The 23,911-nt window shown below is 36.5% G+C and overlaps 2 protein-coding genes and 1 long non-coding RNA gene across 4 annotated transcripts; 2 read left to right on the top strand and 1 right to left on the bottom strand.

Moving 5' to 3' along the window:
* The first annotated feature begins 530 nt into the window (after positions 1 to 530).
* Positions 531 to 4,802, top strand: LOC149618844 (uncharacterized). 2 transcript variants are annotated; one of them, XR_016375244.1, is made up of 8 exons: positions 531 to 1,961; positions 2,032 to 2,132; positions 2,440 to 2,545; positions 2,611 to 2,887; positions 2,954 to 3,165; positions 3,240 to 3,291; positions 3,359 to 3,508; positions 4,094 to 4,232. XR_016375244.1 is itself a non-coding variant. In XM_089854376.1 (7 exons), the coding sequence occupies exons 1-7, from the start codon at positions 1,923 to 1,925 to the stop codon at positions 4,326 to 4,328; spliced, it is 1,239 nt and encodes a 412-aa protein (XP_089710502.1). In that variant the 5' UTR covers positions 531 to 1,922; the 3' UTR covers positions 4,329 to 4,802. The 2 variants fall into 2 exon arrangements, 1 of the variants encoding a protein (XP_089710502.1); XM_089854376.1 differs by having other exon boundaries at positions 3,240 to 3,508; positions 4,094 to 4,802.
* A 244-nt stretch (positions 4,803 to 5,046) lies between these two features.
* Positions 5,047 to 18,217, bottom strand: LOC149618842 (putative glutamate receptor). Its single transcript, XM_089854375.1, has 8 exons — positions 16,887 to 18,217; positions 15,603 to 16,813; positions 9,297 to 9,391; positions 9,155 to 9,239; positions 7,220 to 7,381; positions 6,384 to 6,752; positions 5,501 to 5,781; positions 5,047 to 5,363 (listed from the first exon to the last, which is right to left on the bottom strand). Exons 2-8 carry the CDS (start codon positions 15,627 to 15,629, stop codon positions 5,102 to 5,104), a joined length of 1,281 nt encoding a protein of 426 aa, XP_089710501.1. The 5' UTR covers positions 15,630 to 16,813; positions 16,887 to 18,217; the 3' UTR covers positions 5,047 to 5,101.
* Positions 6,837 to 8,142, top strand: LOC149618843 (uncharacterized). Its single transcript, XR_016375249.1, has 4 exons — positions 6,837 to 6,917; positions 7,007 to 7,145; positions 7,222 to 7,935; positions 8,014 to 8,142. It is a non-coding gene; the product is annotated as an uncharacterized LOC149618843 (long non-coding RNA).
* Positions 18,218 to 23,911: the final 5,694 nt, after the last annotated feature.

Here is a 23,911-nt window from a genome sequence, read left to right as displayed (position 1 = left end):
TACTTCCCCTTGCCTGTTTTGTGTGATTTTCGTGGAACCAGGGTAAGATGTAGCTCAGCAGTTGTCTGTTTTTAATTCTATACATGAAAATTAATAGCTCGTACCATTATCTTTCAATTCCTTAATTAAATTAAGAGCATTTTCGACTCAAAGTCGCTAATAAAACCAGACCAACTGAACTTCGGACCTACCACTCAGTTTGGAACACGTACCATGCATACGCTCACTGATTGATCGCCTAATTGTCTCAAAAATTTCTTGACATACGTAAGCCTATAAATGAAGTTAAGCTTAAAATGAGGGTGAAGTCGAAAATAATAAGGCCATTTTCTGCTGAATAGTCTCCTGTTAAGACAAAACGTTTGTTTCGATCGTGTTTGAGAACGAGCTACTTTTTCGCTCGGTGGTGCAATTTCGTGAAGTTTTTACCATTTAAGGAAACCATACGAATATGAATTATTAATTCTGCAATTGTTTTGGTCAAAACCAATTTGTTACTATAGAAACAGAAAAACGCTATACCATTCGTATCGAATTTTTAGGACTTCATTTCCATTTTCGCATATTTTCCTAAAATTTAGATGTTGCGTGTTTGTCATTTTCGCCGCGTTTTAGCCCAGTGAAAACTAGCCTTGAGGCGGCTTCTGCATTTTCGTATAAATGATTCACCTTCAAACTTGTACACAATAGGTGCATACAAAACTCTGACACTCCTATACCCTCTTAAAAGGGATGTGTTTACGCGGGAAATATCCTTTCGGTCAAAATTCGAGATATCAGAGGCTTTAGATTTTGTAACTTCGGAAATATTTATTTTATCAACCTTTCTGAGTTGAAGTTAGCGTGAGTTGTTGCGGAAAATTGGCATCGTATAATATTAAAAGCTCTACAAACAACACCTTCAAATTCTGTTTATGTGAATATCGAGGAGCTAACCAATAAGAATTTTCCTGTACACTGGTTACCTAATCATTGAATACAACGAGAAAAAATGATTAGGCTGACTTATTGCAAATAATTTCGCGGAGTAAGGAATGATTATGATGAGTAGAAATGATTAAGCTTTGATTAAGACGAGAAGGAAATGATTACGATGCGTACGCTATGATTACAATGATTACGGTAAAATTACGATGAGTACGCTATGGTTACGATGAATACCCTATGATTACAATGAGTACGGCATTATTACGATGAGTTCGGTGTCAATAGTGAGTGTATCGTGTAGAACTGTAGACATGAAGAGACATGGAGATTAAGATATGAGAGCATGTAAAGTCGAGTGATTACACAATGATTACGTATGATTTCATAATAATTACATATGATTACAGTTAATTACGCGTGATTACAGATGTTTACGTAACCATTACAGATAGGGTGTACATCGATTACGGCCAGTGGTTGGCTCCTCGTTGAATTCAAACGATATTTTTGAACAGAAAACCAACCTTCTGGTTAACTGTGTCAACTTATACAAAACATGGAACTAGACCGGTGTCTTGTCATGAGCTTAAGCTTTTGTTTGCGCAGAATTTTGAAACTTGTAATTCTGAATATTTCCATTGAAATAATGGGAAATATTAAGCAGTGGCTAGTATAACAGACCACTTCACTGACTTTCTGTCAGGTTCACATACACGAAGCGTTACCATAGAAACAGAATATAAAATACCATTTATTTCAACATAGCACTAGAATGGAATAATAATTGCAGCCATTGTTTACAATAAGTGTTCAAGCTTTTATCTGTAAAAGATAACGCTAACTGTAACGCGAAAATGGAATGAATAACAAATTCAACGACTTTGCAATTGATTTCTTGGCATGAAGGGAGAAGGTTTAAATCCTAGATTCTTATCACGCTGAAAATCTAAATTCACTAAAACTTCAATGCTTTAGTTTACAATTCGGAAATATTGATGACGGCTTTGTATGAGTTCAAATATAATTTACCAGGTGTAAGAACTGAATTGAAATTTGACCCAAACTATTAAGAATATTTTTTTTAAAATATATTTGTATTTGTAGGCTGGTTCTTTCGATATTTGTCGCCAACCAAGTTTATCGTCGTACTCGGTATTCAATTCTATTTATGGGTATTTTATAGTGTGCCATTTGAAAAATACGACGTAAGCGGTTAAAATCCATCCTGTTGCTTAAACTTTCTTAATACTTTAATAGCGTATAATAAGTCTACAAGATATTTCCATAAGTTCGAGAACGACGCGAGAATTGACAACACGCGGTTTATGCAGTCTATCTTCCTATTTAGTCTATACTAACGCTTTGACAGCGCCTAACCAGGCGTCGCTTTACGACAATGTAAGACGTTTCACTTACGTCACTTCATGACATACTCTCAGTAACCAGTGACAAACTTATGGAATATATCTTATGAACATATGGTGGTATTAACTTGTAAACTAAAATATTTAGTAAGGTGTTGAAGAACGATACTTCAGTTTCTGAACTTCTGACGAAGAATAATATTGAACCACTGAAATTACCCTTTTGGGATGCAACGACAGCTTTATCAAAAGGAGTATAATTAACACGCATTTCCACTTCGAGTTCTATTTATAATTTTAATAATTTCCATTTAAATAGCTTTTGGATTTATTTCTGTATCCTATGACGATCAATGACGAAGCAATTCGGGAGTATCACGTATCACCGAGTGTTTGGTTTTCATCAATTGCTATTCACACTTCTGTCAATCGCAAACATTCAGTAACGGAGGAATACAATCTCTTAGGCTTAAACGGCTTCGTTTGGATTGGAACGGCAATATCCCTTTTCATTGTAGCCATCATATTACTTCGGTTGCAACGTAATTCTTTCATTGACGTCGTATGGATGCTAGCGTCAGATATTCTTCAAAACGGTAAGTTCTTAATTCATTGACTATCGGTAGGGTTTCGTCTTCATTCTTTGGTCTTCTAACAAGTAGCTGATAACATTAATTTGGAATTAACTAATGCAACGAGAATCGTCTTTGGCGCTTGGATTTTATCAAGCAGCGTTTTGACGCGATCGTATTCTGGAAATTTGAGAAGCGAAATGATGGTATCGCAATCCGATTATATTGACACGATTGAAGACTTGCTAAGGCAACAATCTATCAAACCCGCAATATGCACGGAAACAAGTTTTTTCTTGAAGGTTGCGATAATATTTTTTCTCAAATTTTTCATGTTTTGATATATTAATAAAGTATACAATACAACCTATTGCAGGTGAATATCGCTAAACAATACGAGTCTCTGCTACAAAGAATGGAGGAAAGTGGTATTTATTTTGAAAAGTTGAGCGAAATTGAGGAATCATTTCACCGTGGAGAAATTGCTTATTTTAGGAGCACCGAAACTTTTGCGTCCACATTTTTAGCCAAAGTTCCAAGTGATCGTGTACTTTATACAGGAAAGGGAAGGTACGAATTTGATACAACTCACTACTACTTCAACAAGAAGTTGCCGCTTTCAATCAAAGAGGAAGTTAATTATCTGTAAGATCGATTTTCATTTGGTATGGATAGGCCTTTTTGAAAACGATCCTGGGCTCGGGGCAACTTGTCTAGAATTCCCGCGCATATCAAGCGGATAAACGTGATTGCGTGAGGCTTTCGGGAACGATTATCAAGGAGGATGTACAAGAGAGGAGGTTCGGAGTCAGACAACATGCACGTAGTCCCCCGTTCATAAAACGGTACTGTGCCGTTCCCGGTTACCATGGTTACCGCTACCCTCACGGCAAGAGAGCGTACGTTCTCGCGTATGCGTTCAAGCCTCTTGAACATGTTTATAGTTTTGAATATCCCTCGTTTCCAATGACGATCACGTGACGATCACGTGACGCTCGCCATACCAACCGCTTGCGCGTCACTGCACGGAGTATCTGCCTCGTTTTTAACCTCCCCATTTCCTGAACCAGTCTCCCCATTATACATCCTCCTTGCAATAATGGAATGATCGGGTGCCTCGATTAAAACTGAAAGGCCAGTACCTTTTATCCAGGATTCCGTTATTTTATCGGAAAGGTCTATTTAATAAGTTTAAAAGTCTATTAATTTTGTTGGTGACGGTATTTCAAGATCTTTGAGGTTTATGGAAACTTTTATGTCCGAACCTAAAAGTCGAGCTGACTCTTGGCACGAATGGAACGTCAGGGATGTTGAGCGTATTCTTTTGAATGACTACAAAAGTATCACGTTGGATTTCCTTCAACCCGTGTTTAGAATCTGGTTTTACGGCCTTATTTTGTCTGTAATTATGAAACTTGCTGAGACATTGAACTTTTTTTGCGGCAAGAAATTCTTCAGAGCCTGAATGACGCAATTTCACTTCAAAGACACTTTAAAAATTATCATCTTCATTTTCTATGTGATAAAATATAATTTTTCCCTAAATAATTACGGTAATATCTTAAATTACTGATTGTAAGGGTCATCTTTTAAAAGTGTGTCATCTCAGAAAATTACCTGAGTATCGACTGTCTTGCATCAATCAGTTATTGAACAATTTTCTAATATGAGAGTTTGGACAAAACACTGTCTGAGAATTCAATACACAATGTGCTTACGTATTCATTACTCTACGCTAGATCAGCTTTCAGGAAATGCTTCAATAAGACGTTGATCTCCAGTATTTAAACAGGGACTTTATATTTGTATTTTGTCATTTTCATTGTCAAATCTTATATTACGTTTTCAAATTCAGATGATTACTCTTTACGTAATTATATGGTGACTTAACATTTTATTATATTAAAAAGTGTGTATTACATAGATAATAAATTCTGCTTGCTGCATAATAAGTATCTCAATGAAAGACAAAATGAACACCAGGGACAGGCTAAAATGTTTACCAAACCTTACTGGGGACTGGTATAGTGACTAATTCAGACTCTTGATTATGCAAAAAGGCGCAAATATGCTATGCATTTTCAGTACAAAGGTTTCGTTGTGCACCGTTACACGTAGAATTTACGAAATTATTTTCGTGACTGGTTTTTATTTGGGACTTGTTTCTCTACTCTTATTTATAGCTCCTGTTTTATTCACTATTAGTTGGTAATAGGGTAATTACACTTCATTTAATATTCAACGGAGGGATAGGAAATGCGTTCCTCTTCGGATTACTTTATTTTGCTGTTTATTTTTCACGTGGAATTCTAGGCAAATGGCGATTAGAGATAAACTGAGCGAAATCAAGTAAAAAAATGCCACAAAGCAAAAGTTGTCCGCAGTTAAGGGCTCGTCGGTAATTATCTCTGGTTCTGTGGATGACAAACACATTTCTCCCAAAGACAGTAAAGTATCCTTTTTAGATTGAATTAGTCGAGTTTCAACAACTTGACTGGCACTATTGAAAAAAAGACTCTTGTTATAATAATCAAATTTCGAAATTGGTATTTCCCAAAGAGGTTTGTGAAATTGCATCGATTATATTTGCCCCACCCTTTCCGGACAATTTTTGTCTTTAAAAAAATTAAAACTCACAGGAACGTGATTAGATTTTTTGTTGGCAAGTCCAGGTTTTTATTCATTACCATAGCGTAATTTGCAATCATGTAAGGTTCCTTTGAGGGTGAAAAGAATAAACCAGACTCGCAGAACGTATGTGCTAGTGCTAAGCCAGTTGCTTTCGGGATTAAGAGGACCATCCTACCATTGTGCATTTCCGACAGGTAATCGAAAATTGGCATATCATCCAATGAATGTATGGTACCGTCTTTGTACGCTCTTTTCCAAATACTGTTTTTTTCAATATCCAGAGACATCTGTGAATTAAGAATAAGGATTACTTACAACAGTCTGGAGTAGCCATACTCGCGAAAGGCGATAAGCTATTCAAATGAAATGCCTCCTTAAAAAGTTTTGGTTTAAATTGGCAACTTCCTTGCAAAATGTAGATTTTGGTTTAAATCAGCAGGGCTAAAGTTAAATTATTATTCAAGTATTATACCTCTCTTCTATTTTCTCTTGTTTAAATGTAATAAAATGGCTTATCATAAATTTATCATAGCCTCGTAAGTTAATCATCGCCACATACGTTTATCATTGCCTCATAAGTTTATCAAAGTCTCGTAAGTTTACCATAATCTCATAAGTTTATTATAGTCTCATAAGTTCATCATGGGCTCAAACGTTTAACATTTATACCGACTCATTTGTCCGGTCTCCTTAAAAAAAACCCTCCTACACTTCATTCCTACCACCGTCCAGACGAATGGGCCTGGTATACTAGTTAGAATTTTACACATACGTGTAAAATTATCTCTGGGTATACAGTATAACGCGCAGAATATCAAGTCTGTTATTCATTTCTGCTTCTTTCAAATTAAATCCTGGTTGTATCATAGATTGAATTAAGTTTCTGTACCTTTAAATCATCATGGGGCGGACTTGCATCCAATAGGTATAGCTGAACGTTTTTATCCACAAAGATGTCATGGACTGTTTCGTAACGCAGAGGAAGGTCCTTTTTAGCATACTTCGCCAGCAATAGCCCCGTGAAGGACAGTGACAAACAAAATGCTGATATTCTCCATGATATTCCATAAATACGACCGAAAATGTGTTGACCAGTGTAATGTTGGTGTTGATTTAAAAGAGTCATGCTTGAGAAAAACAAGGAATATGCAAATTCCTTTATGAAGGACCAAGCGTCCCGCTTATTCTTCAAGATTTGTGTAATAATTGCCCATATTGTACAATAGCCGACCAATACGACGAACAATACCATCCACAACTATTGCAATAAACACATATTTGTTGCTTATTTCAACTAGATCACTTTAATCAGAGATTCTAGATTTTAAGAGGGATGAGAAAGGAGAGGATAATGCAGAAAAATTAACTGCGTGTCATGCGCAGAAGGTGCGATCGGACGTTTACGTTTTTGGTACTTTTAAAGGTCAAATAATAAATATCTTGCTGTGGTTCTTGGTTCAATAATACTCTCAGTTTGTGAAAAGCAGAAAAAAAACTTTCGTCGTATTCCAGGGGTCAGGGTGCGGTTGAACAGCCCCTAGCCTCATCCCGGACGAAGACGGTGAAAAATTTGTCCTTGAAAGGGGAAAAACAAGACGGCTCGCGTTTAGATTCTCGTTAAAATAACTCTCTACCGCAGGGCCGTAATAATGTACGTGAAAAGGCTTGAGCTGTTCATCCCTCTTAATAAAACATCTAATATCCCTGCTTTCATGAATTTCTCACAGGTTTTTCAAAAGATTCGAGAGTTGAGAAGTAGTTCTTGGAAATTTTTCTTGCGGGTCCGGACACGAAAGACCAGTCAAAACCGATAACTTCTGTTGTGTAATGCAGATAATCCACCGTTTCTTTTGTTACGAAAAGTGGAGTCAGAGAAAAATCAGTCTCCTAAAATATTGTAATTTTATTCAAACACATAACGAATGTTCGACAGAAACACATGATAATAATAATACAATTCCAATTTTCGTAATTAAACTTTTTACTATATTAGTTGTATAATATAATCATCGAGATGAGGTGGGAGAGTCTGACACACAATAATCAAGAAGTTATATCTAGTATCTCAGATAGCTTCCAGATAAGCTTTCCAGCTTTATCTCCAGTCCAAACGTAGGTCCGGAGTTAATCCCCGCCGCCTCTAAATTACAACCAGCATCTCTGGTTCTTGAAAACTCGCGTCAGCGCGACGCGAATGACGAAAATTACGTATTTTCCGACTGAGGAGAGGCGAAATAGCCCGGCCTCCTTTTACGTCCCCCCTTGTATTTTGAAAGGGGGACTGGGACTATGGCGCGCGAATACTTAGTCATCTTATAACTTCTCTCTGAGATACTGATATAACTTCTTGCAATAATCTAACCGAATCTAACCCATTACAATGGAAGATCGTGCCTTGAAACTGTATTATTAACTCACCGACTGACGCAGGTATTGGAGAGGTACACAATTTCTTTGTGTGTTTGTCTCTCACCGATTTCGCATTTGTTAAAACCGTGTTTCTCCTCTATCTCATTTAGGGTAGAGACGGTTGGGTTTTAGCTAGGTGTGGTTATACAACCATGTAACCAGACCTAGCACTCGCTGCTGTTTTATGTGTGTTTGTTTGTGGCCCGGGGTACGCCATAAGCAAGCATGGATAGAAACCGATTAAGGCAAGATCCCCTACCACCTTGTAGCTCGTAATGTGAAAGAATTGCGAAAGAAAGTACATATGCGCTATGGTATGAATTTACAGAAGTTTTCCTGACTTCGGATGAATGTAAACAAAAGAGTGTTGGGACCCTTTTCAAGAAAAGATCCTCTTCGGCTCTTGGAAGTATTGGAAAAGAAAAAACATTGGCATCGTCAAAGAATTCACCCGGTTATATTGCGGCACCCCTCAAGTTTAGGTTTTAATTTGATGTACGGCTGTATCGAAGCCGATTTGTTGGAAAGCGTATATAGGAGTAACATTTTTCTAGACTGGCTTGTTGGATTGGCGCGGGGGGGGGTATGGGGAATACGGGCACGCTGTGGTAAGAACTTAATGTACCCCAACCGTTGGCCATCTCAGAACCCTTCCAAAAATCGGCAGGTTGCTCCATTGTTAGTCTCGATGCTCGGTTTTTCAGTTAGCTAGAAACCTTTTCGCTAGAAGTTGGCCTTTAATGGTTCAGAGTGAGCCAAAACATAAATAAACATTTAAATTAATAATAATAGGTCCTTTAATAGGTGTCCATTCTGTGGTGCATGTTCTCTTTTTCCGCGGCTAGGGATAGTTTAATTTTAGTAGGGACAAACCTTAGCAATAATTCCATATAACTTCTGATATAACGAAGAATATTGTTAAGGTGTAAAGAGAGGATAGTGTTTACAGGCCTATAGAGTTGTCGATAGAACTTTTACTAACGCTTGAATAATTCACAATTAAAATTTTTTAAAGCCTGCAGTTGCTTACTAATTAATAAATAAATAACAATAGCTTCATATTCAAGTAAATAAGTGGGAAGATAATCCTCGTCCCGATTTGGAGAGGTAACATTTTGCTTTCTCAACTTGTTACATTATAGTAGGAATTACATCGCATGCTAGGTGAAACGTAGAAATATCGATTGCGCAAAAAAGGCCAAGGTCTTCACTAAATTGAAATCGAATAAGCTGGCAAATGAGTATACGTACGTTGCGTAAAATTGTCCCAACTGCTCCAGTTCCAGTTCCGTTTGGAAAAACCCTTCCAGGATCGAAGTCACCGAGTTGTACCAGACTGTAGAGTGGACCAAAAGTTAATTCTAAACGCGACCTTTAAATTTCTCGTACCTACGTCATATTTAGACGCGCATTTAGATATGTCCATAGAACAGAAAATAGTCCAGTTACTTCATTCTTCTTTGCATTCACTTCCAAGCAGTGTACAATCTGTAATGGTAACATCAAAAGTAGAAAAATAGAAATCCTTTTCTTATTACAAGTAATGGTTTCCGTTTATAGGGTGATGTTAAAAAGATAGATGAATATGTGGAAAAATGTCAAGTGGCTGACCCACATAATGTTAATGTTTAAAACCCTTCACAATGTTTTGTGTATGTCGAAAAAGTATCATACCCACACGCCGTTTTATTATATCTAGGAGGATATAGGGGTGAGGGAGTCTTCGACTGCCCGTTTTCCCATTGAAATGCGCTTACAGATTTTTTTTTTTTTTTAATTTATTGATGCCCTCATAATTTTACCTAATTTATAAGTTAGTGTATTAACATCATTCCCCTTGCCACATGAACACAAGTGTTGGTGCGTGACTGGGACTATGACAAAGTTGCTATATATTTACACAAATTCAGAGAGAGCGTTAATTAAGTATTATTGTTAAGGTGCAGTAATCAAAATATTAACATTAAAAATCTAATTTAGCATAAAGCTCTGTGATACCTATATTAATTAACCATGTAATAATATATTTTTTGAATTGGTTCGGCAAGTTACATTCTTTTATATTATTGGGTAGCATATTAAATAGTTTAGGTCCTATATATGTTACATTTTTTTCTGTAAGAGTTTTGCTTATATTGATAGTTTGTAGATTGCCGGCCATTACAAATCTGGTATCATAACTACTAGATAATTGATTAAATTCCCTATTCTTAAATGTATACAATAGAATCGTTTTGGCGTAAAATTGCCTTACAGTGAAAACTTTAAAATCATTATGTAATCTAGCGCGTGATTCAATATTATTTCTTCTTACACAAATACGAATAATTTTCCTTTGTAGGACTTCTAATGGTTCAATGCTAGTGTAAAAAGTACCGCCCCAGCTAACTATAGCGTATGAAATGATCGATTGGACTAGAGCGAAATAAACTGTTCTCAGCCAGGTGGTAGACAAAAAATTTCGTAATTCATAAAATTTATGCAAACAGCACCGTAGCTTTTTGCAGAGGTTTAGGGTATGTATATTCCATTTTAAATTTTGGTCTAAGGTTATTCCTAAGTATCTTATTGATTTTACATTTTCTAGTTTATAGCAGTCTTTCTTACAATTATCATAACTTGTACAGTTATGAATATGTAAGGCCTTAGTCGTTTCTATTGGACCTCTGGCTGAGAAACAGATATATTTGGTTTTGCTAATATTTAGGGTTAATAGGTTATCATTCAGTAGTCTACCGATGCTGTTAGTCCATTTTGTGCCTTATGGAAAACTTCTGGCCACGAGCTACCCTCAAAGAGAATAGTTGTATCGTCCGCGAAGGCTATTAATTTCCCCAGTGTTTCACAATTACAAATATCATTCATGTATATTAAAAATAAGACTGGGCCAATAATAGTACCTTGCGGTATGCCGTATGTTATATATTCGGGGTTGCTGTAGGTGTCATCTATTTTAACAGAAATATATGACTTACACGAAGTTCACTTCAATAATGGTTAGTACCGTGGACATCATCTATGAAGAGAAAACCCGAAAAAAAAAACTTTGCAAGAGTGAAGAGGCGTGAATTTTTTCCCCCTCCCGACGCGCGCTAGTCGCGAAGAGAAAAATTTTTCCTCTCGAGAGAGAACTGTGATAAATGGCCACTGCCAAGATAATCTGACGTTTCCTAGTAACGGCGGGATTCAACTGTATTTCGCGCAAGTGAGAAGCCGCTGCATAAGATACAACCATGATACGATTGTAAGGAAAGCACATTTTTCTCACTACGCGACGCTAGTGTTTTTATTTTCACCTATCTGCCCAAAGAAAATATACGCTCCGGGAATGGAAGGTATGTCTCGGGGTTGGGCTGATCAAGGAACTTCCGGTCTATGCAATTTCAAAGTAGCCGGAAATACCTCCGTCAACCGAGCCTGCCTTTGGAGCGTACTAGGAGGGGAGAGACAAAAATTTACACTAGAGGAAGCTACAGTTTCCATTCCTGGGGCGTGTATCTTCTTTGATCTGCCTCGCTGTTCGGGAGGAACGGTACCGTTTCTAGCCTGTAAAAATACTTCATAGATGATGGCCGGCGCGAGGTAGGGAGAAGTGAACTTCGTGTATCATATATTTCTGATTTTAACTATTGATTCTCTGTGTTGAAGGTAGCTCTTAAACCATTTTAAAGTTATACCTCTTATTCCGGCCCTATCGAGTTTGGCAAGTAGATAATCATGCGAAACAGTATCGAAAGCCTTTTTTAGGTCTAAGAATATGCCAAGTGCTTTTCGTTTTTTGTCTATGGAATTATATAGAAAATTAGTGACCTCTACGGTAGCATCGCTTGTACACATGTTTTTCCTAAACCCGAATTGATTTTTGGAAAAGTAGTTTGAACACTCTAAGAATTGAACCACTTGTTGTTTAATAACTGTTTCTAGTATCTTTGATATATTGCTTAGCAGGGAGCTAGGTCTATAATTCTCTTTATCACTTTTTGTACCAGATTTAAAAATTGGGATTATAACTGCTCTCGCTGCTCTTTTGAAACTTGTTGGGAAAACGCCAGTTGTTAAACTTAGGTTTATTATATGAGTCAGTGGGATCGGGATGAGTTTTTTTAGTTTTTTAAGGGTTTTAACTTCAATATTGTCATAGCCTTTTGAATTAGAGTTCTTTAGATTTTGTATGGCGATTTCAATATCTTTTGCAATTACTGGACTAAAAAATAGGCTATTGTTATTTTGTTGGGTTGGACTTGTATTAACATCTCTCGTGGGATTAGTGTTACTTCTTTGTGAGATTATTTTTTGTGCTAGGTTTGGACCAATTGCCGAAAAGAATTTGTTAAAGCTATTAGCTACCATGAGCGGGTTATCAGTGGTTGAATTCCGTCAATTTTAATTTTTATACTTTTCTTTTCATTTTTTCTTTTTAGTGTGGCTTCGTTTATGGCTTGCCATATTTGTTTAGGGTCGTTGTTAGAATCAATTACTTTATTTTTAAAATAGTTATATTTGACTTTCTTCAGCAACTTGGTCGTAAAGTTTCTATTATGTCTTGTAGTGGTCTTTTAATCTAATATTAAATGGTTGTTCTTTCAATTTTTTAGCTACGCGATCTCTTTCTCGAATTGAGTTTATTAGTCCTATAGTAATCCATGGCTGTAGTTTTTATGTGTTTTTATGTGTTAATATAGATTTTTTAAGTTGCGTAGCCATCGTGATATTTTCTTGTAGGGTCGTCATAAATGTATCCATGGCAATATTACAATCCTCGATAGATAATATTCGAGACCATGTTTCATTTGTTATATTAGCATTTAGGGTTTCATAATTTATTGAAGTATGTACTTGTATCTGTTTACCAGTTCTAATTTCATTCCTACGTAAGTTAGGTATGCCAATGATGGTTGCGAAATGGTCCGTGATTTTTGTTTCATAAACGAGTGACTGGTATAGTATCTCTTTTTTTTAACAAATACATGGTCTATACATGTGGCGGAGTGTTCAGTAATTCTCGTAGGATCATTTATATATGGTCTAAAGCCATTTTCGTGTAAGGTAGTTAAATAGTCTATAGTGTTAGGGTCATTATAGTTTAAGAGATCAATATTGATATCACCTAGCCAGATTATATTATCAGCAGAACAAGCGAGAGCCAGCTCATTTTTGAAAGTATGTACAAATTCGCATGTGCTAGCACTAGGGGATCTATAGCAGGCCAATATTTTGTATAAGACATGATTAGGAAAAGTACAATTTATAGATATTGAAGAAGCACCACTAAAGGAGGTATTTGTTTCAGATACTTGAATCTCTTCTTTGGTGTATATAATTATGCCGTCATTTTTATTTAGGTATCGGTTCAGAGAAAATAAATTATAACCTTCAAGTTGAAAGGGAGTAGTGTCTATAATATTATATGTTTCTGTTAATACAATAATATCAAAACGAAGTGGTAATGATTCAAGAAAAACAGTTAGTTCATCAAAGTGTTTTTGTAGACTACGTATATATAAATGTATAATATTTATATGCATTTTATTTAGGTCATGTATATTATTATTTTTTAGTGTGTTAAGGTAAGAGTTATTTAATAGAAAATCATCATCTGTGCTATCCATTCCAAGCGGTAAAAGATAATAAGTTCAGAGGTAAGTATATTATAGTGGGTTACAAAGTTTTTAGATCCTCAAGCGATTTAATACGAATAGCCGAAGAGGAATCGGTTTTCCGAATAAATATCTTTCCATCATTAATCCATACATATTTAAATGACTTAGCTTTGGCTGTTTGTTTAGTTTCGTATAGAATTTTTTTGTTTAAAGGTGTAAGTTGCTCGTTAAAATATATTTTATCATTTTTTAAGGTTTTGATAATATCACTCGCTTTTAGATTTTTATTGGTTTTAGATTGCTTAAGCCAGGAGTCGCGTATTTTTTTATTTGCAAAAACAATTCTCAAAGTAGGGATTCTTTTATTGCCTAAGTCAATTCTGTATTTATTTAATCAGAAGTAATATAAGAAACCTCCCTACGGGAGGGAGGTTTCTTATATTACTTTTGATTTAATATATCGTTTGGGTTGATTTTAAGTCCTAAGGCCTTTGCAATATTTTGGATCATATCCTCGAGGTCTTCATTTTTGGTTTTTTCAATTCCCGTAATTTCAAGACATAAAAGTCTTATCTCGTTCTGGGAGATTCTTAGCCGCGCATCTAGTTCCGCGCACATCGTCATCGGGCGTCGACTGTTCGTTTGTTTTAATTTTTGTTAAAGCCTTAATGCGTCGCGCTGTATTTTTTAGTGCTTTAACGGAACATTTATCATTATTTTATTTTTTATTAATAGTAAATTATGGTTCTTAGATAGAGCTGAAGTAAAGGTAATGGCTTTTAACTCTTTCACTACACCAAAAACTCTACTAGATAAGTGTTTAAGATGGATTAAAGCCTGTGGGAGGGTCGAATTAACGCCCAATAAAAAATATCTCTACATGTGCAGTGAACACATAATATAGGCGGCGTTGCTTCAAAGGCCTAAGCTAGCATGAAAAACCCGCTATATTTTGAATTGGATTTGCGTGGTCACGTGATGCGCGTAACCAATTTAACTAGGGGCGTGCACGAATCTCCCATCGGAGAGGCCGAAACCTGAGATCTAAGAACGGGCAGTCGAAGACTCCCTCACCCCTATATCCTCCTAGATTATATGCTCTAGACGTTTCCGTTAAAATGTTTTACGTGCTGGATTTGGATAACCCGAAAAAATGTAAACGACTAGTTTTTTGGAATTTTTGGAAAAACAAAGTATGGCGTTAGTAATGTCATAGTTTCCATGAGGGAATGATTTAAATAAATATTGAAGTACATTTCTGAATTGCAAATGTTAAAGTCTTTCCTTAAAACAGCATATATGAAAGTAAACAACTAATCTATAGAAGCGAAGGACTTGAAGGCAGGAAACATATCGTGTTAAATTACGTCACAACCCTTAATCTCTTTCTCCCTACCTTCAAGCGCTGTTGCTTTAGGCAAGTAGTATAGTAATTATTTAAAAAGGAAATAGAAGTTAAACAACCATCCTAATTTTAATCACTAACAACCTAATGATTGGTCGGCAACAACCCGACGCGTGGCCCGAAACAACCCAACGCGTGGTCCGAAACAACCCAACGCGTGGTCCGAAACAACCCAGCCCGTGGTCCGCAACAACCCAACGCGTGGTCCGCAACAACCCAACGCGTGGTTCGAAACAACCCGACGCGTGGTCCGAAACAACCCGACGCGTGGTCCGAAACAACCCGACGCGTGGTCCGAAACAACCCAACTTACCTGTTTTTGTCAAATTTATGTCGACATAACAACCTAATTTGTTGTAAATTTTAACCCAACGTTGGTCAAATTGAACCCAAATATTAGTGTAAAATGGACCCAAAATATTAGTGTAAAATGGACCCAAAATATTAGTGTAAAATGGAACCAAAATAAGAAGTTGGTTATTTATAACTACAGTTAGGTTGAACTAACAACATATTTTTATTTTATATATACATAAAACATTTGGGCTGGGTAAATACGGACCAATGTTTTAAGGAATCTTACCCTGCATGACGCACATACTTTAAAAAAAGTCTCAAAAATATTTCAGTGGTATTTGATTGCATATAGAAAAGTTTAAAATACTCTAAACACTACAGAATATAGTAAACAAACCTGAGATACGGCCACTGTGTATGACATTTCCTTGCAGATTCTAAATTTTCAATATCATACCAAATGAATATTAGAGTTCAAATGGCGTCGGTTGTTGTACAGTTACTGTGACGGTGAATTTCTCTCAAATAACAGCTGCACTTCCGTAACTATGAAATGCCAAACAAAGTCGTTTAGTCGTTAAATGCGAAGCGAAACAAGATCCACTTAATTAATTCGGTTGCGTTTTATTGATCTTTGTACCACGACATTTTCTGTTGATGAAATTTTGTTAAATCGTAACCAATTTTATACTTTGTGCTCAATGCCAAGTCATACATGTTTTATCGGTTATACCATAAGGAGATCATCTCTCTTTTTAGGGCCCAAGATTCTATGTTACGGTTGAAATGTATGTATGTCCGATTTGGTCAGCCATCCGTCTCATCTCAAGTGGTATAATAACTGTATAGCCTAAACAGAGGCCGAGCGCATTCGCTGCAGAGTAACCCGGCATTGAACATTTTTGCCTCCTTCAAAGATTTCTCACGACAGCTCTTCGTGATTTTTACTAAGCGCGAATTTACCTCTTGTGTCTGAGAGAGCTGGGGGGTTCTGGAAATTCTCTTACTTATTTTTTCCCCTCAGTCCTTCCTCTCTCGCCTCCCCGCCTGTTTTAGTTTGATTCCCAACCGCTTGGGAGCGTTATCTCAGAGCTCGCGTCTAGACCACGACCGGCTTAGGATATCGGTCGTGGCTGATTTTGAAAATTATTTTTCTCTCCCGCGAATTTCACGAAAAATTCGAAAGGAGCCCCTATACAAAATCTACGTCACATCTAGCAGAACTAGATGTTTTTGCTAATAGATGCGCTTGGGCCCTTAGAGATATGATCTCCTTATGGTTATACAGTTTTAGATAGCAGTTTCATAATTATGCATAGCGTGATCTACATATAACGCTATACATTACAGGTCGAGAGACGGGACAAAATAGACTTTTTTCGTGAACGGCCGGGATTGAATTGAGCGTAGCCGGTTTAACATTCGACCAAGACGCTTCACCCTTCCTTCAGTAGCTGTTAAGTAAAAGAGTCTAGGAAACTCAAGAGACTATTTTCGTGAGCGGTGCGATTGCATTGAGAGTAGTTGGTTTAACGTTCGATCGAGACACTTCTTTCGCTCAGCAGTTGTTAAGTGAAAGAGCCTAGTGCCGAAATCTTCTCGTAGTTTCTGACATAAACCGCGCAGTTTGCTCAAATTCGGTAAGAGTTTGTGATTGAGCATAAAGAACAAACATACATACATAACGTTTTCTTCCAATACGCGACCACCATCCAAACGAAGGCTAGTAATGTAAATGCCTTAGAATTATGTTTCAAAGTCAAACGTTAGATTACTTGTTGGCCCAAAGAAATAAATGGGTTTCACTAATTTTGCTTTGAATTGACCCTCAGTAATCTTGGCGCCACAGAAAGTAATTGAAAGGCCCAGACGTAATTAAATCGGTACATTATAAGTAATTAAAATAATAATAAGTAATAAAATAAATTTTTATGTTCAGCGCCGGAAAAGAAATAAGAATTTTTAAGTGTAGCACAAATTGTTATGCAAGACTCAATCCACAATTCTGAGTACTTTTTTTAAACGTTCTTGACAGCTCATGACGTTGCGTGATACATCTGATCTACTTTGGCTGAAGGACTTAAAGTAAAGGGCGGCTCCGTTGGTGCCCTTTAAAGATGGCTTTTCTACTACACAGTGGCTAAGCTTGGTAAAGGCTAGTTAAGCCAAAGGCAGGGACCAATCAGACCTAGTGCATTAGGTCTGATTGGTTCCTTCCTTTGGCAAGATAAAATTCGTGTCCAGAAGGTTAGATAGAATGCTAGGGGTGATAATGGAGCCGCCTGTTGCTTTAAGGGTACCTCGCGTAATAGCACAAGGGAAAAATAGGAGATGGATGGCACTTCATATGTACCCATAATGCTTTTTAAAACTGTCACAAGACTCTTACCAACCTAAAATTGCCTTCCTTTCCAGTATTGGCTAACGAGCTTCTGTCGTCGTTGTGACATTTAATATCATGAGGAGGCGCGTGGAAAAAATAGTTCAGTGTGTAATATCATAAGTTTATAAGATATGTTTCAAAAGTATGACACTTATACTTTGTAATGCTAGTTCGAGAGCGACGCGGTTTTGCAATCTATACCCGTACAAAAATTTTAAGCTGTAATTCATCTGCATACGCGCTTTTTTATCGCTACCACGCTGTAATAGGTATAAATTAAGGCTACATTTTCTGCAGCTCGAAAAACGCGAAAATTTCACAGAAATTCCAGAACTGCAAATTGTCTGCCGTTTCTACATTTTCTGTTTATTATCTGTTAATTGTCTGTATTGGCAGAAATATGCAGCGCGATTCTGCAAACGCAATGCAAAAGTAGAAATAACAGCTGCTAGTTTAAAACTGTAATTTGACCACAGTTATAGACATGTTACAGTTCTGCAAAAGTGATGGAAAAGTAGAAATCCAGCTGCCAATTTAAAACTGCAATTTGACTATATTTATTGACATGTTACAGGTCTGCAAAAGTGATGAAAAAGTAGAAATACCAGCTGCTAGTTTAAAACTGCAACTTGACCACATTTATAGACATGTTACAGGCCTACAAATGTGATGGAAAAGTAGAAATCCAGATGCCATTTTAAAACTGTAATATGACCATATTTATAGACATGTTACAGGTCTGCAAAACTTATGGAAAAGTAGATATTCAGCTGCCAATTTAAAACTGTAATTTGACCATTTTTATAGACATGTTACAGGTGTGCAAAAGCGATAGAAAAGTAGAAATAACAGATGCTAGTTTAAAACTGTAATTTGACTACATGTATAGACATATTACGAGTCTGAAAAAGTGATGGAAAAGTAGAAATCCAGCTGCCAATTTAAAACTGCAATTTGACCATATTTATAGACATGTTACAAGTCTGAAAAAGTGATGGAAAAGTAGAAATCCAGCTGCCAATTTAAAACTGTAATTTGACCATATTTATAGACATGTTACAAGTCTGAAAAAGCGATGGAAAAGTAGAAATCCAGCTGCCTATTTAAAACTGCAATTTGACCATATTTATAGACATGTTACAAGTCTGAAAAAGTGATGGAAAAGTAGAAATCCAGCTGCCAATTTAAAACTGCAATTTGACCATATTTATAGACATGTTACAAGTCTGAAAAAGTGATGGAAAAGTAGAAATCCAGCTGCCAATTTAAAACTGTAATTTGACCATATTTATAGACATGTTACAAGTCTGAAAAAGCGATGGAAAAGTAGAAATCCAGCTGCCTATTTAAAACTGTAATTTGACCATTTATATAGACATGTTACAGGTCTGCAAAAGTGATGGAAAAGTAGATATCCAGCTGCCAATTTAAAACTGCAATTTGACCACATTTATACACATGTTACAGGTCTGCAAAAGTTATGGGAAAGTTGAAATCTAGCTTCCAATTTAAAAATGTAACTATTCAACATTTAAAGACATATTGCAGGTATTCAAAAGTAGAATTTCCTACTTTTGAATACCTGCAATATCTCTCTAAATGTGGTTAAATTACAGTTTTAAATTGGCAGCTGAATTTCTACTTTTCCATCACTTTTGCAGACCTGTAACATGTCTATAAAAATGGTCAATTTAGGTCAAATTAAAGTTTTAAATTGGCAGCTGTATTTCTACTGTTCCATCACTTTTGCAGACCTGTAACATGCCTATAAATGTGGCCAAATTGCAGTTTTAAATTAGCAGCTGGATTTCTACTTTTCTATCACTTTTGCAGACCTGTAACATGTCTATAAAAAAGGTCCAATTACAGTTCTAAATAGGCAGCTGCATTTCTGCTTTTCCATCACTTTTGCAGATCTGTAACATGTCTATAAATGTGGTAGAATTGCAGTTTTAAATTAGCAGCTGGATTTCTACTTTTCTATCACTTTTGCAGACCTGTAACATGTCTATTAAAACGGTCAAATTACAGTTCTAAATTAGCAGCTGGATTTCTACTTTTCCATCACTTTTGCAGACCTGTATCATATCTATAAAAACGGTCAAATTACAGTTTTAAACTAACAGCTGGTATTTCTACTTTTGCTTAGCGTTTGCAGAATTGCGCTGCATATTTCTGCCAGGCTAGACAGTTAACAGTTAACAAACAGAAAACTGAAGAAACGGCAGTCAATTTGCAGTTCTAGAATTGCTGTGAAATTTTCCCGTTTTTTGAGCTGCAGAAATGTAGCCTTAATGTATACCTATTACAGCGTGGTAGCGATAAAAAAGCGCGTATGCAGATGAATTACAGCTTAAAATTTTTGTACGGGGTCAACTTCGAGCGCACCCTAAATTTTTATCTGCTTCTGTTAGGCATTAATATTACTGCTTTTATTTTTCTAAAATTTGAATAAAGAATTGGTTAGGCCTAAAAAGGCATCTTAAAAAAGCTTTACTCATTCATCTTAATAAAATCTTTTGATCTAATACTGTCACGTCTCGATCCTAAAAATATTTAAACCACCATAAAAGATAGAAAATTGAAACATTTTTTGGTCATAAATGGGCCAGTATTGTATATACAGTTATTATAAGTTTATCAGATATGTTTCAATAAGTATGACACTGCCTATACTTCGTAATGCTAGAGACTTACTGAGAGCTAGTTCGAGAATGAAGCGAGAATTGAATACACTCGGTTTTGCAGTCCAACTTCCTATTTAGCCTTATTAAGCCTTTGACAATGGCTCAACAGGCGTCGCTTTACGAGAATATGACGTTTCACCTACACCACTTCATGAAGTAACCAGTGACAAACTTATGGAACACATCTTACGAACTTATGCAGTTATGTTTAAGGTGTATCCAATACTAACAACATAAGGATTCCAAGCTTTCAAAGGTGTTGGCAGTCAAGTTCTATAGATTCAAAACCTAATAAAATAAGAGTTACTTCTATTTGAGGTAAAAAGTCGTAGAAAAACAATTTTTCATCCAAAAAAAGTAAATAAAATTAATTTCAGTTTATTTTAGTGATTTTATTCCAGTTTTTGAGACCAGACCTAGCTTTCTGTGTGTGTGTGCATGTGTGTGTTTGTGGCCCCGGGTACACGAAAAACAAGCGTGGATAGAAACCGATTAAGACAAGATCTACTATCACCATGGCGCTCGAAATGTGAAGGAAATTGCGAACCAAAGTACTTTAGCGCTATCATATAAGTTTACAGCAGTTTTCCTGGTTGCGGATAGACGTAAAACAAGCCTGTCGGGACCCTTCCCTTCAGTTGTAATCGGTTTTTAGCTATAAGTTTGAAAGAATTTTTCGATTACGTTCTGTGAGTGTGTATGTTGTGGATGTTAGATAGACGAAAAGACCTTCTTATCTAGATGTGGTGAGAACTTAATGTACATGTACCTAAACAGTTGGACCATCTCAGATATTACTTTAGCAAGTCAGAAAAGCGTGTATTCAGATGAATTACAGCTTAATATTTTTGTAAGAGATGAGTACAAGTTGGGAATCCAAAATAAACCTCTCCAAGTCGAGACGCAATTTAGAGGCTATTTTTAAATATTTAAATAAATATAAATGATATTTATTAATTTAATCGCCATTAATTTACCTTAATTCTAGTTAAATCGTTTTAAGAAACTTTATTCCTAAAATCATTTTAAACATAGCTATTGTTGACGTTTGAACTCAAGCGTAAGCCTCTTTAATTGTTTTTGGAAATTTAGGGTATATAAGGCTACTGATTCACAATAATTGATAGGAAAACCCGCAATGACTCTGCAAAGCATATGAAACGCGCCTGCAATGATCCTGCAAAGAATCTGAAATGCACCTGCTATTATCCTACAAAGTATCTGAAACGCACCTGCAATGACCCTACAAAGAATCTGAAATCCACCTGCAATGATCCTGCGATGTATCTGAAATGCACCTGCAATGATCCTGCGAAGTATCTGAAACGCGTCTGCAATTATTCCACAAAGTATCTATATCGCGCCTCCAATTATCCTTCAAAGTATCTGAAACGCGCCTGCAATGATCCTACAAAGAATCTGAAACGCGGCTGCAATGACCCTGCAAAGTATCTGAAACGCACCTGCAATTATCCTACAGAGTATCTGAAATGCTCCTGCGAAGTATCTGAAACGCGGCTGCAATGATCCTACAAAGTATCTGAAACGCACCTGCAATTATCCTACAAAGTATATGAAAAGAGCCTTCAATTAATCTAAAAAGTATCTGAAACGCGCCTGCAATTATCCTACAAAGTATCCGAAATACGCCTGCAATGATCCTAAAAAGTATCTGAAACGCGCCTGCAATGATCCAAAAAAGTATATGAAAAGCGCCTGCAATATTCCTACAAAATATATGAAAAGCGCCTGCAATTATCCTACAAAGTAAATGAAAAGCGCCTGCAATTATCCTACGAAGTATCTGAAATGCTCCTGCTATTATCCTAAAAATTTCTGAAAAGTACCTGCAATTATCCTACAAAGTATCTGAAACGCGCCTGTAATTATCCTACGAAGTATCTGAAGTGCGGCTGCAATGAACCTAAAAATTATCTGAAAAGCACCTGCCATTATCCTTAAAAAGTATCTGAAACGCGCCTGTAATTATCCTACAAAGTATATGAAAAGCAACTGCAATTATCCTACAAAGTATATGAAAAGAGCCTGCAATTATCCTAAAAAGTATCTGAAACGCGCCTGCAATTATCCTAAAAAGCATCTGAAAAGCACCTGCAATTATCGTACAAATTAAAGTATCTGAAACGCGCCTGTAATGGTCCGTAAAAGTATCTGAAACGCGCCAGTAATGATCCTGAAAAGTATCTGAAACGCGCCTGCTATTTTCCTACAAAGTATATGAAAAGCGCCTGCATTTATCCTGCAAAGTATCTGACATGCGCCTGCAACTATCCTAAAAATTATCTGACATGCGCCTGCAACTATCCTAAAAATTATCTGAAACACGGCTGCAATGATCCTGCAAAGTATTTGAAACGCGGCTGCAATTATCCTACAAAGTATCTGAAACGCGGCTGCAATGACCCTGCAAAGTATCTGAAATGCGCCTGCAATTATCCTGAAAAGTATCTGACAAGCACCTGCAATTATCCTACAAAGTATCTGAAACGCGCCTGTAATTATCCTACAAAGTATACGAAAAGCGCCTGCAATTATCCTACAAAGTATATGAAAAGAGCCTGTAATTATCCTAAAAAGTATCTGAAACGCGCCTACAATTATCCTAAAAATTATCTGAAAAGCACCTGCCATTATCCTAAAAAGTATCTGAAAAGCACCTGTAATTATCGTATCTGAAACGCGCCTGTAATGGTCCTTAAAAGTATCTGAAACGCGCCTGTAATTGTCCTTAAACGTATCTGAAACGCGCCTGTAATGGTCCTTAAAAGTATCTGAAACGCGCCAGTAATGATCCTGAAAAGTATCTGAAACGCGCCTGCAATTTTCCTACGAAGTATATGAAAAGCGCCTGCATTTATCCTGCAAAGTATCTGACATGCGCCTGAAACTATCCTAAAAATTATCTGACATGCGCCTGCAACTATCCTAAAAATTATCTGAAACGCGGCTGCAATGATCCTGCAAATCATCTGAAACGCGGCTGCAATTATCCTACAAAGTATCTGAAACGCGCCTGCAATGATCCAAAAAAGTATCTAAAACGCGCCTGCAATTTTCCTACAAAGTATATGAAACGCGCCGGCAATGATCCTGAAAAGTATATGAAACGCGCCTGTAATGGTCCTGAAAATTATATGAAACGCTCCTGCAATTTTCCTACAAAGTATCTGAAACGCGCCTGTAATGATCCTGAAAAGTATCTGAAACGCGTCTGTGATGATCCTGAAAAGTATCTGAAACGCGCCTGTGATGATCCTGAAAAGTATCTGAAACTCGTCTGCAATTATCGTAAAAAGTATCCGAAACACGCCTGCAATTATCCTACAAACTTAGCAATTTCTGACTGCAACATGCATACAATATATTTGGAAGGTACAGTACTTGTAATGAGCCTACAAAATCCTGATTTCTTACGGGAGTTACTATTTCCCCTCTGTTTTCTAGCTGTAAGGTAACTATTTTATGACTCTAGAGTTGCTAAATTTTGTATACTGTTGTACTGAGTTTTCCAACGGAAGATATTTTTTCTGCAAAACGTCTAAAATGTTCTGCATTGCTCTCTGGAATCACCTTAATTTTGTCTGAAATTGAACATTTTTCAGGTTTATTCCAGTA

This window comes from Phalangium opilio, unplaced genomic scaffold (genome assembly GCF_054372755.1).
Source record: "Phalangium opilio isolate 3A_F unplaced genomic scaffold, DU_Popi_V2 ptg000209l_1, whole genome shotgun sequence".
Taxonomy (NCBI): Eukaryota; Metazoa; Arthropoda; class Arachnida; order Opiliones; family Phalangiidae; genus Phalangium; species Phalangium opilio.
Note: the sequence above shows the minus strand (reverse complement) of the source record. Positions and strands in the feature narration are given on the sequence as shown.

Coding starts and splice junctions, on each gene's coding strand:
- LOC149618844 (XM_089854376.1), top strand. CDS start 1,923: ATGACGGCTTTGTATGAGTTCAAATATAATTTACCAGGT. Junction 1,962..2,031: donor TCAAATATAATTTACCAGGT/GTAAGAACTGAA, acceptor TTGTATTTGTAG/GCTGGTTCTTTCGATATTTG. Junction 3,509..4,093: donor AAAGAGGAAGTTAATTATCT/GTAAGATCGATT, acceptor CGGTATTTCAAG/ATCTTTGAGGTTTATGGAAA.
- LOC149618842 (XM_089854375.1), bottom strand. CDS start 15,629: ATGTCATACACAGTGGCCGTATCTCAG. Junction 6,753..7,219: donor TCGAATCTTTTGAAAAACCT/GTGAGAAATTCA, acceptor TTATTGCAATAG/TTGTGGATGGTATTGTTCGT. Junction 5,364..5,500: donor AAAAATCTAATCACGTTCCT/GTGAGTTTTAAT, acceptor TTTTTTCAATAG/TGCCAGTCAAGTTGTTGAAA.